The following is a 12,849-nucleotide window of genomic DNA, read 5'->3' on the forward strand; positions in this document are numbered from 1 at the left end:
GCCTCTGCTATTTCTGCTCATTATAATACAGACCCTCCAATCTTTTCCCACCAGCTCATGAGACAGTTTCTCAGAGGAGCTAAGAACTTAAGACCTCCTAGATCTCCTCCCATTCCTGCTTGGGATCTCAACTATGTTTTGGAAAAAACTAACCTTGCCTCCTTTTGAGCCTGCTGCCTCTTCTGACATCAAGCTTTTATCTTGGAAGACAGCTATCCTGTTAGCCCTAACCTCTGCCAGGAGAGTTTCAGAGTTACAAGCTCTTATGGCTGTGGAACCTTATATTATTTTTCATCAAGACAGGGTGTCTGTGAGGAATAATCCTACCTTCATGCCTAAAGTGGTTTCCAAAGTGGCCTTAAACTATCCACTTGCCAACTTTTTCCCCACTCCTCAAAATAAAGGGGAAAGGATCTTACATTCCTTGGATGTACACAGACAACTACGTTTTACCTGGACAGAACCAAGGACATCAGAAAATCAGAACAATTGTTTGTTTCTTATGCTTCAAGTTCCCAAGGTAAAGCCATTTCAAAACAGACCATTTCTAAATGGATTGCTCATGGAATCAGATTTTGTTATTCACACCATGGAAAGCAAATCCCAGGGAGTATACAGACTCATTCCACCAGAGCTGCTGCCACTTCTGTGGCCTTCCTCAGGGGAGTTCCTACCAAAGACATTTTGGAAGCTGCAACTTGGAGTTCAGTGCATACTTTTTCTAAGCACTACAATTTACTTTTCTACTCTAAGTCTAGGGCAGGCTTTGCCTCTGCAGTCTTGCAGGGCCTATTAGCCGCCCCTTCTTCTTTATGACCACCTCCCTTTCTTTCAGCTTTGGGATTCTACCCTACAGTCATGACTGCAACAGTAAAACACGATGAACATAGTACAGTTGTGTACACCTACCATAAATGTAGATGTTCGAGTGTCTTCACTGTTGCAGTCTGGTTCCTCCCTCCTGTCCCCTCTTATTTTTACTTTTGTGTGGTTCCTTTTTTCACCATTCTTCTGAGGTGTATTTGCAAAGGATATGGGACCTTACTCATTTTAGGACTCCTGACATCTGGGGCAAGAAAAACTGGAGAACATGGCGTCGGCTGTCAGGTTTGTACTCCTGGCGCTCTGACGTCAGGGAGCGTGGCTGAACAGCCGATGCCGGACCCAGACTTTGGGATTCTGGCCGACCGAGGACTGCCTGCCGGCAGGGGAGAACCCTACAGTCATGACTGCAACAGTGAAGACACTCGAACATCTACATTTATGGTAGGTGTACACAACTGTACTTTCCAGCTATAACTGCATGCTTCAACTCCAACTATTAGGACAAAGGAACAGAACTAATCCTCATCACTTTGTGGTGGCTAAGAAGGATGTAATTTTAGGCTCACGTTTTTTCAACAAGACAGAATGTTGTTGCATTAGGCAGCAGAGCTCCCCTAGCTGGGGGTGGGTTGTGACTGGCTGCACCTTCGGTCCTGCTTTTTTCTCTAGATCTTGTAATTCTATGTGGTGTTTCAGCAGGCACTTCAGAACTGATTGAAGCTGCCAAGAGCCATTCATCAGGCAGACATAACAGTGCTATGTAAAAAAAAAGTTTATTTGGGCTATGTAAAACCTGATACTACTCCAGCCATTCTGCATATCATCCTGATGTAGTGCAGGCACCTACATGATTTGGAGCTTAGCTGGTCCACAGTCATCCATTTCTGCCAGACATGACCTTGTAGATGACATAATTGTAACCCAACATTTACTAGTCGAGCAGCTTTTGAAGAAGTTACATTTCTGCTCCCATCTGTAGAATACGAATTCCTTGATTAACCAATTTGTCTCTTGTATGAACTTATTAGTTCAGTGGCATTGAAGTTATTTTTTTCATTAATGCTTTTTCTAGTGGGCATCACCTCTCCTGTCAAAATCTTAGAAATCTGAATGAAATCACATTTGATCTTTAACCGGTGTTAGGTTAAGATAAAAATAGTATGTTTTTATATAGTCATCAATATATTCTGTTAGATTTATTAAGAGTGAAGTTTTGCTTTTTGCTTTTAAAGTATAGATGTAATGTTTTTTGTATTTCTAAAGGAAATTTTGGGAACGGTTCATTGCAATTTGTCATGACAATGAAAGTCTTCATGGCATCACTTTTGAACAAATCAAAGCACAGCTGGAGGCACTGGAGCTGAAGAAAACTTATGTCCTTAATCCACTTGCACCTGAGTTTATTCCTAGAGCTCTACGACAACAGCATTCAGCAAATGCTAACAAGCAGCAGCAGTCACCACCAAAGGTAAATTATGAATTAGACTTGCACATTAATATATTTCACTGAAGTTGGAAAAGAATGAGTTATATGGACAAAAAAAAGTAGTTTTTGGTGGGGGCAAGCCCTCTTGCACCCCCAATATGAGGAAGCTCCCCCAGGCTTGTATACATTAACTCTGAGATCATGTAGACATTAAAAAGGGAGACATTTCTCAAAATAAAGGAAATAGTCCTGTTGCAAGTGACTGCTGGCACTGATTTCTTACAAAAATAGTGATTGGAGAGTTCAACTTCACCATGTTGGAACTGGATCAGATGGTACCTCATTGTCTTTAAGCTTGTTGAGGTGTAGGAAAGCCATTCTTCTTTTCAGAGTTGAGATCTACTCAATCCTCAAAGATAACTACAGTTAGTCATAATGCCTACTATCTTCCTAGTAAATTATTTTGCATACTTTTTGCAGGTTACTGTAGTTCTACATTTCAATGGAAAAAAACAACGAAAACTGCAGCAGAAACGCAGCTCGTGGACAAAACAAGCCAAGACTTTAATAAAAAATTATGACCGCTTTCGCAAACCCACTTTTGTGATTAGTTACTTAGCAACCGTAATTGTCTGTGTGTCTGTTGGTTGGGGTGGTCCAGGGGAATAATATCTTTGCATTTAGTTCATGGTGTTTAGTTGAATATGATCTGAAGAAGCAAAAGGGATCATTTTTTATTAAAGCCTTGCCTTGTTTTGTCCACGCGATGAGTTTCTGCTGTGATTTTTGTTGCTTTCCATTGAATTTTTAGAACCGAGCAGTTCACTGCAGAGGATTTACGTTTTTTTTTTTTTTTAGGCATGTAGTTATAAATTTGATGATGCTTTTGACACTTAGCTTTGTGTACAAGTCTTGCCGAACAATAACAGACATTGGCCGTAATGTATTTTTTCCAAGTATTTTATTGTATTTTTCTTCTGCTGTGATTGACCCAGTGAAATGGTTCATCATGATGGCTTTATCCTTGCACTGCCTGCTTTTACTTGAGGTAAAACTCTGTGGGCACTTAAGATTTTTATCACTGTCTAGCATGTTGCATTTGTAGACTAGTATAAAATAAGAAAGTGCTTCTCTTTCTAAGTTTCACCTATAATTTTGTTTCATGTTACAAAGTTTATTGTCATGAGGTCAGTGGGTCTTAAGAAGAAGAACCTTCCATAGTGGGTAAACATTTGAATAACTATCTGATCTTTGCAGCTGTAAAGTTTCTGAAGGTGTATACTTATAAGACCATACTGCCTTTGCCACTAGGTCATGGCTTACAGATGGTAGGCACCCCAGTGGTCCTCAATTTTTTCTAGCCTCTCACATGGGTCATACCTTCATATGATTCCAGTTGGAAGTGTTTACTGTTTGAAGCCTAAGAAGCATAGACACTCAAAGTGCACTTGCAGTCCCTAAATCAAGTCAGGTCCATGGTTACATATTTCTGTTTTTTTTTTAGCCCACAGCATAGTGTTTTTAATGTCTCATCATTGCCAGCATTTCAACCGAAGTGCCTAGATGTTTTTGCTATGCGAAGCTTGAGTTCTGCCTTATTATGTAGTAGAATGATTACGCAGTTGGCTCACTCAAGACACTCCAGCAAAGACACAGGGAAATGATCTAGCTTCTAGGTGTTCATCGTGTTACCCTGCTGCAGTCATCACACTTGGGTTATCCTGCTGTCAGGCGGTCCCGCAGTCGGACAGAATTCCAAAGTCTTGGTCCGGCGTTGGTTGCTATCACCTCTTCCCTGACGTCAGAGTGCCAGGGGTATATGAGAGGCATCTGACGCCATTTTCTTCAGTCTTTCTTGCCGCCCGAAGCAGAAGCAGTTCGCAAGTGCCAGTCGGCCGACACCTGAGATTTTCGAATAGAGTTTCAGTCCGAAGTCTTCAAAGCTAAGTACCCCATTGGGGAACCTTTTCTTGCCTCAGTCCGATGTCTAACAAAGTTAACAATTGCATTTCTTGTGGGAAGCAAATACCTCATAAGGACTTTCATTCTTTTTGTATACCTTGCCTAGGCCCAGACCACAACGTCACTGGTTGTCGGTTTTGTGCTAGGTTCAATAAGTGAACTATAAACCGTCGCTTTGATTTCGCACGACACTACTTCGGTAGAAAATTTAATTGCACCATGCTGTCAGAGCAACTGACTACCGGCGTGCATAAAAAACTGCAAGGATAGGGACAGGCAGCCTAGATCCAAGCCAGACTCCGAGGCCCCGGCTAGCCCGGTCGCCGGTTCTCCGGTTTTCAGTGTGGCGCCTACGCAGCCCCTGGCTACCACTGAATTGGATCCCCAGGCCGCATTGGATTCCCCAGGCAGAGATTTCTAGGCCGACGCAGCCTTTTTCCTTAGGCCCATCCGACGACATTGCAGTAGGGGAAGCCGGTGCTGCAGAAACACCTTCAGTTTCTGAAGGTGTTTTCAGACCGACTACCCTCACCATTAAATCTTATGCTAAGCTTAAGACTCCTCTAAAACCAAAAAAGCCTACACTTCAGTCTCCAGGTCAAGGCCCTATACCTAAGAAACAGATGCTTAAAATGGCTGAAGATTTGATTTCTTTGATCAGGGGTTCCCAATCCCCCCGACAAAAGGCCTAGACAAGAGGAGGATTATGCCTCCTCTGATCCAAAGACAATCTCCCAGGGTCCCAAAGGGGCTAAGGCTTCTATGGCTAAAAATCCTGTACTTTTGGAAAGGGACTCCAGAGCACTAGACAGGTGGGGGAAGAAGGTTTACACCTCTACCACTCTAGCTATGAGAGCACTAAATTGTCATTTCACATGCTTAAATACCAGCAATTCCTTATGTCTCAAATAAAACAAAAGATCGGCACGCTCCCTCAACAGTCTGAACTCAAAGAAATGCAAGATCTGATGCATGCAGCTGAACAGGTGGGCAAACATACTTTACAATGTGGTTTTGATGCCTTGGAAGCTTCCTCCAGAGCAGCTGTTACTGGGTCTGTTATACATTGGCATGCTTGGTTAAAGGAACAATCTCTGCCTGATCATGTTAAAGCAAAGTTACCGGATGCGCCCCTACAGCAGGATGTTTTATTTGGGGTTAAAGCAGAGGAGGTTTTAAAGAAAATGGAGGATAAGGCAAAATCTATGCAGACGGTCAAAGATTTCTTACAGGTACAGCCCCCACGCTTCAGCAGAAATTGGCCAACAAAACAATTGGTCTTTTCCAGCTTCTGACAGGCCACAGAGGGGTAAATACAGGTGCCCAAGGGGCAGAAGACAAGCACAAATCCCTTACAAACCTCGCCAATGGGGCGCTTCAACACAGAAGGGAGGAGAAAACAGGTCCCAAACCACTAGAAGGCAAACACAATGACTTAAACATCAAACTGCCAAGCAAAACCCTCTTGGCAGCTCCCTTGGGAGGAAAATTAACACTTTTTGCAGACAACTGGCGCATTGTCACAAAGGACAAATGGGTCCTAGACATTATCTCACACAGATACAGATTCCATTTCCACACCTTGCCAAGGATAAAAGGAATGCCAAACCTGCCACAAAATCAATGGGCAGAGGCACAAAAACAAATTACAGCTCTCATGGACATGAAAGCCATCCAACTGGTACCTACACAGGAGTAAGGCCAAGGCTTTTACTCAAGGTTCTTTCTAGTCCCCAGAAAGGACAATGCTTGGAGACCCATTCTGGACCTTTCAATTTTAAACACTTTCTTGCAAGTACCCAAATTCAAGATGCTAACACTACAGCAGCTTCTTCCCATGTTGGGCAAGAAAGCTTGGCTAGTAACGTTGGACCTCAAGGAGGCATGCCTGCATGTCCCTATCAGACAAAATTGCAGAAGATACCTCCTTTTCATTGCAGATTCAACCCATTACCAATTCTCTGCACTGCCCTTTGGCTTATCTACTGCGCCCAGGGTCTTCACAAAATGCCTGGCACCAGTAATTGTATACTGCAGACAGAGGGGAATTCAAATATACCCATACCTGGACGACTGTCTCATACAAGCAGAAAGCAAGGACATTCTTTTACAACACCTGGCTTTTGTAAGACATCTTCTAAGTTGCTTAGGGTACACAGTAAACGAACAGAAATCAAAACTAGTGCCCTCACAAACTATGACATTCCTGGGTGCCAGCTTGAATACAATGATCCAGATGGCTTATCTGACTCCAGACAAACTACAATTAACTCAATACTTCAGACCAATGGCAACAAAGACCCAACTTCCTGCAAGAAAAATTCTGCAGGCCTTGGGCTTCATGGCATCTTGCATACTACTAATACCATTTGCAAAACTGCATATGAGGAAATTACAATGGTACCTAAAAAGCGTATGGACTCAACACAGTCACAGCTTGGAAACAATGATAACTCTCATTCCCTGCCTTCAACAGGAGTTTCTATGGTGGTCACAGGCTTGTCACCTCAACAAGGGTCAGCCTTTCACCCTACCCCCAGCCAGGCAAACTATGACAACAGATGCATCGGACTATGCCTGGGGGGCACACATGGCAGGATGGTGCGTTCAAGGCTTATGGACAGCAGATCAAAGGAATCTGCACATCAATCAAAAAGAAATGCTAGCTGTACAGAATGCTCTGACAGCCTTCAAGGACCTCTTGCATCCAGGACAGCTTATCATAAGGACAGACAACACCACAGTAATGTGGTACATAAACAAACAAGGGGGCACACACTCCTACCCTCTATGCAGGCAAGCAATGACCTTGTGGAACACAGCACTGGCTTACCAAGTTCAATTACAAGCTCAATTCCTGCCAGGAAAAAAGAACATATTGGCAGATGACCTAAGCAGAAACATCATGGATCCCCACAAATGGAAAGTGGATCCACAAGTATTCGCAATGATAACTCAAAAGTGGGGGCTCCCAGACATACACATGTTTGCCAGCCCTCAAAACTATCAGCTAACAAAGTTTTGCACAAGGACTTTTCACCAACAAGCTTGGAAAGTGGACGCACTCTCATTCAGTTGGAAAATGCTAACAGTATATGCCTTTCCTCCACTACCCCTTCTCACAAAGGTGCTACTGAAAGTCAGGATGGAGAGACCCCGAATGATACTCAGTGCTCCAGACTGGCCACGCCAGCACTGGTACCCACTATTAAGCAATATGGCCCATGGCCCACCCTGGAGTCCACCACAAATTACCCACCTGCTCACACAGCAAGACAATCACTTTCTACACAGCTAGCTCAAAACCTTAAACTTGGCTGCATGGCAAATCACCTAGGCAACCAGCCAGCTCCTCTCTCACAAGCTGTTATGGAAGTTATTCTGGAGGCCAGGAGGCCCAGCACCGGGAAAGCCTACTCAGACAAATGAAAAAGGTTTTGCACCTGGAACCAAGCTAAAGGCCAAAATACCCTTCAGCCGGACATACCTCAGATTCTGCAATATCTAACTGAGATGTTACACAAAGGGCTTTCTTTTTCATCTATTAAAATCCACGCCTCAGCTATTTCTGCTCACTACAACATGGATCCTCCCTTATTTTTCACATCTACTCTTAAGGCAGTTTCTCAGAGGGACCAAGAACATTACACCTCCCAGGAGAGCACCAACACCTACTTGGGACCTCAATTTTGTTCTGGAAAAACTCACGCTACCTCCTTTTGAACCAGCTTTCTCAGCTGACCTAAAGTTTCTATCATGGAAGACTGCCCTGCTGCTAGCAATCACTTCAGCTAGAAGAGTTTCAGAGCTTCAGGCACTAATGGCAGTAGAGCCTTTCCTCATTTTTCATCAAGACTCTGTTTCTCTATGAACTAACCCCTCCTTTATGCCTAAGGTGGTATCCAGTGTGGCCCTAAATCAAACCATCCATTTACCCACTTTCTTTCCAAATCCACAGAACAAAGTAGAAAGACTCTTGCATTCCTTGGACATTCACAGACAGCTATGTTACTACTTGAATAAAATTAAGGTTTTCAGAAAATCTGACCAGCTTCTTGTATCCTTTGCTACAGCATCACAAGGAAAGGCAATCTCAAAACAAACCATTTCCAAATGGATAGGACATTGCATACGTTATTGCTACACCCACCATGGAAAACCAGTTCCTGCTACCATAAGGCCCCACTCTACCAGGGCAGCAGCTACATCTACAGCCTTCCTCTGGGGGGTACCAACCAAGGATATTCTGGAAGCTGCAACTTGGAGTTCAGTACACACCTTCACCAAACATTATCACTTACCACTTTACTCTAAGACCAGGGCGGGCTTCGCCACTGCAGTTTTGCAGGGCCTTCTAGCCCCCCTCTAACCCTGTTTGACTCCTCCACCCATCCTTAGCATTGGGATTCTACCCAAGTGCGATGACTGCAACAGGGTAACACGATGAACATAGTACAGTTTTGTACCTACCATAAATGTAGATGTTTGAGTGTATACCCTGCTGCAGTCCAGGTTGCCCTCCCTCCATCCCCTCTAAAACTAGCTGAACTTATCTCTATTCTATACAACCTCAGTGGTGTATTTGCTTGTGCCTAAGGGTTTTGTTATACTTTTTTCAAGATAGCTATGTATATATACATATATTTTTGCCTACCTATTCAGGGCACCTGACATCTGGGGCAAGAAAAACTGAAGAAAATGGCGTTGGATGCCTCTGATATACCCCTGGCGCTCTGACGTCAGGGAAGAAGCGACAGCAACCGACGCCAGACCAAGACTTTGGAATTCTGGCTGACTGCTGGACCGCTTGACGGCAGGATAACCCAAGTGTGATGACTGCAGCAGGATATACACTCGAACATCTACATTTATGGTAGGTACAAAACTGTACTGTCTTGCTGTTCTTTGAAGTCCATTGTTTTTGTGTTACCTTCTGTGTTCCCTTGCATTGTTCTACTTTGAGAGATCATCTTTATAGTCCTATGTCCCTGGATGCAGAAAATGAAAAGAAAGGCAGTCTCAAACAACCCTTGGAAGTGAGAGCCACACATTTTTTGTCACTTCCTCACCCTCTCTAATGCCCTTGGAGAGAGAGCTTCTAGATGAGGATTAGGACTGTGGATTCCCATTATGTATTGAGTCTGACTTCGCTCTTGAATGATCAGGTCTCTTTGGCTTACTCCAGGTGGTGAGTATGTCACCAGTACAGGCTGAAAGCGTCCATACAGACCCACTGTCTTTTTTGCCATCTCTTTGTTTTCCATTTTGTCAGTGGCTTCAGGAAATTGTTCAATAATGCACGGTGACAGAAGACCAAGGCAATGGAGGAGGGTATGCTCTTTGACTGGTTGATCTTTTTTTAGGGAGTGTGTGTTGAAGTTTAGAGTTAAAACAGGTCCCAAAGGGACTACGTATATTTAAATTGCCTAATGGTTTTTTAGAAGGTACACCATTTTTTACTGAATTGATACAATTGTTTGATAAAACTGGGTTGGAACTTTTGAAAATTATTATTCGTAATAATACAGATAAATTAAATGTTTTAAAGGAAAGGTTATGTGTTTTAGACAATGATATTAAGGCTGATTTATTATTTGAGCATAATAAATTCAGAATGGAAAACATTTTTAAAGATATGGACAGATATATTAATAAAGGTCTGGAAATTAAAAATATTAAGATTGAGAGAGATAGTCATGACTACAGAAACAATAGAGCGTATGTGCACTTCAGAGAGTATAAAAACATGAAGCGTGTTAGCCAGAATCATGATAACTTTAGTGTTGATAGAGTTAGAAATCGGTTTCATTCAACTGATAATCAGGACAGTACACATCGAAGTAATGCTAATAATGGTAATAATATTAACAACAATGATGAATGTTTACAGTCAGATTTTTTAGACCAGCCTACTTTAAGAAGGTCGGAAAGAATAAGGGAGCTACAGGGCAGCTACAATCAATACATTCCAAGGAATTGCAACAATCGAGGCCCGAGAATGTCCAGATGGTGACATTAACTGAAATTGATCATAATATTGATCATGATATTGTAGATACAGTTAACAATTCACCCTCTGAGGCTATAAACTCTCATATTACCAGTCCGTGTCAACATGAGGTAGTAACTCAGAATTTGTTTGACTGTAAAATTGTCACACATTTAGGTTTTAATTTATACAATTATACTATAAAGAATTTTGATAATAAGTACTTGGACTTGTTTAGTAAAGGGTTCACCTTTGTCCCTACTTTTAAGTTAGATATTGGTAAAGTTTTAATAAATTTTAAAACATATACTAGGCTTTTAAATTTGGAAATATTTTTTCAAGACTCAAATGGTTTGTCTCATGATTCCCATAATTTTACACTTAAGCGTCACAGTACCTTTATTCCACCCCAGAATTACTTGATACAAGTTTTTGAAAAACTTTGTGAGACACATATTAGAAGAACGTTAAGTGAGAAGAACACTTTTAAGTACAATTTAACATCAGCTGAAAAATTTTGTCTCAAGGAATTAACAAGTTCTGACAAATTCAGAATCATGAAACCAGACAAAGGTGGTGGGGTGGTTATTATGTTGAATGTTGACTATGAAAATAGGATGCTTACACTTTTAGATGATGAGGTAACTTATGAAAAGGTTAGTAGGCATGAAGTAAATAAAGCCTACAGTAAAATTGACTGGTTAACTTATGAATATTTAATGGATGGAAGGATTGATTCCTCGGTTTATCAGTATATTTTTGTGTAATTCCCTAAAATACCATCTATTTTTGGGATTCCCAAAATTCACAAACACACTGATAATCCTCCTTTTAGACCAATAGTCTCAGCAATAGGTTCAAAGACTGAAGCTTTAGCGGCTTACATTGATTTTAAGTGTAAGGATATGTTAACGAGACTACCACACATTGTAAGAGATTCATGGCATTGTCTTGATTCCATAAGACAATTCATTAACAATGTTGACGTTAACTTTGACTTTGTGATGGCTACTGTAGATGTAATTAATCTTTTCACTGTGATTCCACATCAGGAAGGCATTGAGTTGTTTGAAGCATGCCTCAACACACATAAACAAAACAATAGTACTGAGAATCGGTTGATATCTGAGATGTTAGAATTAGTCTTGGAAAACAATTTTATATATTTTAGTGGTTGTTATTTTAGACAACAAAAAGGTGTGGCTATGGGTGCAAAATGTGCCCCTATTTACACTAATTTAGTTCTGGCTGCATGGGAATCAGAATATGTGTTTACCAGTAGTTATTGGAGTAAGATCTTATTATATTTACGTTATTTGGACGATATTTTGATCTTTTGGAGAGGTACTGAGGCACAGTTTAATGAATTTATTACATATATAGGACAAACAACAGATTTTTTAAAATTTACAAGTCATATTTCTAATAATACAATTAACTTTTTGGATATTACAATTACCTTGAAAGATAACAAATTTGAATCCAATATCTACAGGAAGAAGACATACTCCAATTCATTTTTACACTTTGACAGTTGTCACCCTGTCCATCAGAAAAGAAATCTGGTAAAAGGACAGATGGTGAGGTTGTCTAGAATTGTGAGTAATGAGGACATGTTTAGACAGGAACTTGAAAAATTACAAAACATGTTTACAAGTAGAGCCTACCCGGTAGAATTTGTTCGTAATATTAGTCAGGATATTTTGATGAACAGATTGGTGTTATACAAACCTATTTTAAGACATGGATTAACATCAAAAGATGTCTCTAAATCTAAGGTTATAGGACACGACACTTTTGTTATTCCTTTCAATGAAAAATCAGATCAAATTGTTAAAGGGGTACATGATTCATGGAACATTATCATAGAATCTAACAAAGAATTAGTTAATATTTTAGGTAATAAACCCAAGGTTACGTTCAGCAAAGGACAAAGTTTAAAAAGTATATTTGAAAATTGTATGAATTATGATTTGTTTATGAAATCTAAGATGAATAAATGTGGTGCATGCCGCATATGTAGATTCATTAATAATGGACCATACCTCTCAATTACCAATTATGAGAAGACCATCAGATGTCCAGGAGTATGTGATTGTAATTCAGTTATGGTAGTATACGTAGCTATTTGCACAGGATGTCAAGCATTCTATGTAGGGAAAATGAATAGAAAATTAAAAACAAGAATTATTGAGCACGTGAGTGATATTAGAAATCACAAGCAGACCAGTGCTCTATACAATCATAGCATTGGTTGTGCTAATTTTAAAAAATTCCTGTTTTTTTGTCATCGATAGAATTGTTTATAATAAAGCACAACAAGGTGGTGACACCAAAAGCTTATTAGAAGCTAAAGAATGCCTTTGGCAACTTAGATTAAATGCAAGTAAATATCCAGGATTTAACGATCAAATATCTATTGCTAGTATACTCAAGCTTAAATCACAGTTCATTTAGGAATATTGCATAGCCACCAAATTCATTAAAATTTATCTAAATTTAATACAATTATAATTATTTTTATTAATTATAAGTTTTTAAAGAATTGGCTATTATCTGTTGTGCAAGTATATGTTTTATAATTTACAATCTATATTGAACAAGTTTTTATATTAGTATATGTCACTATTTAATTAGTCTTTACTGT

The 12,849-nt window shown here is 40.4% G+C and overlaps 1 protein-coding gene across 1 annotated transcript in view; it reads left to right on the forward strand.

Moving 5' to 3' along the window:
• Positions 1–12,849, forward strand: part of HELZ (helicase with zinc finger) — a 3,197,037-nt gene that overhangs the window by 2,305,978 nt on the left and 878,210 nt on the right. Inside the window, exon 22 of the mRNA XM_044085095.1 lies at positions 2,089–2,293. Within this exon, the coding sequence (XP_043941030.1) occupies positions 2,089–2,293 (205 nt within the window). The remainder of the gene's footprint in view (positions 1–2,088; positions 2,294–12,849) is intronic.

This window comes from Protopterus annectens, chromosome 10.part0, assembly GCF_019279795.1.
Source record: "Protopterus annectens isolate FY-2018-M chromosome 10.part0, PAN1.0, whole genome shotgun sequence".
Classification (NCBI taxonomy): Eukaryota; Metazoa; Chordata; order Ceratodontiformes; family Protopteridae; genus Protopterus; species Protopterus annectens.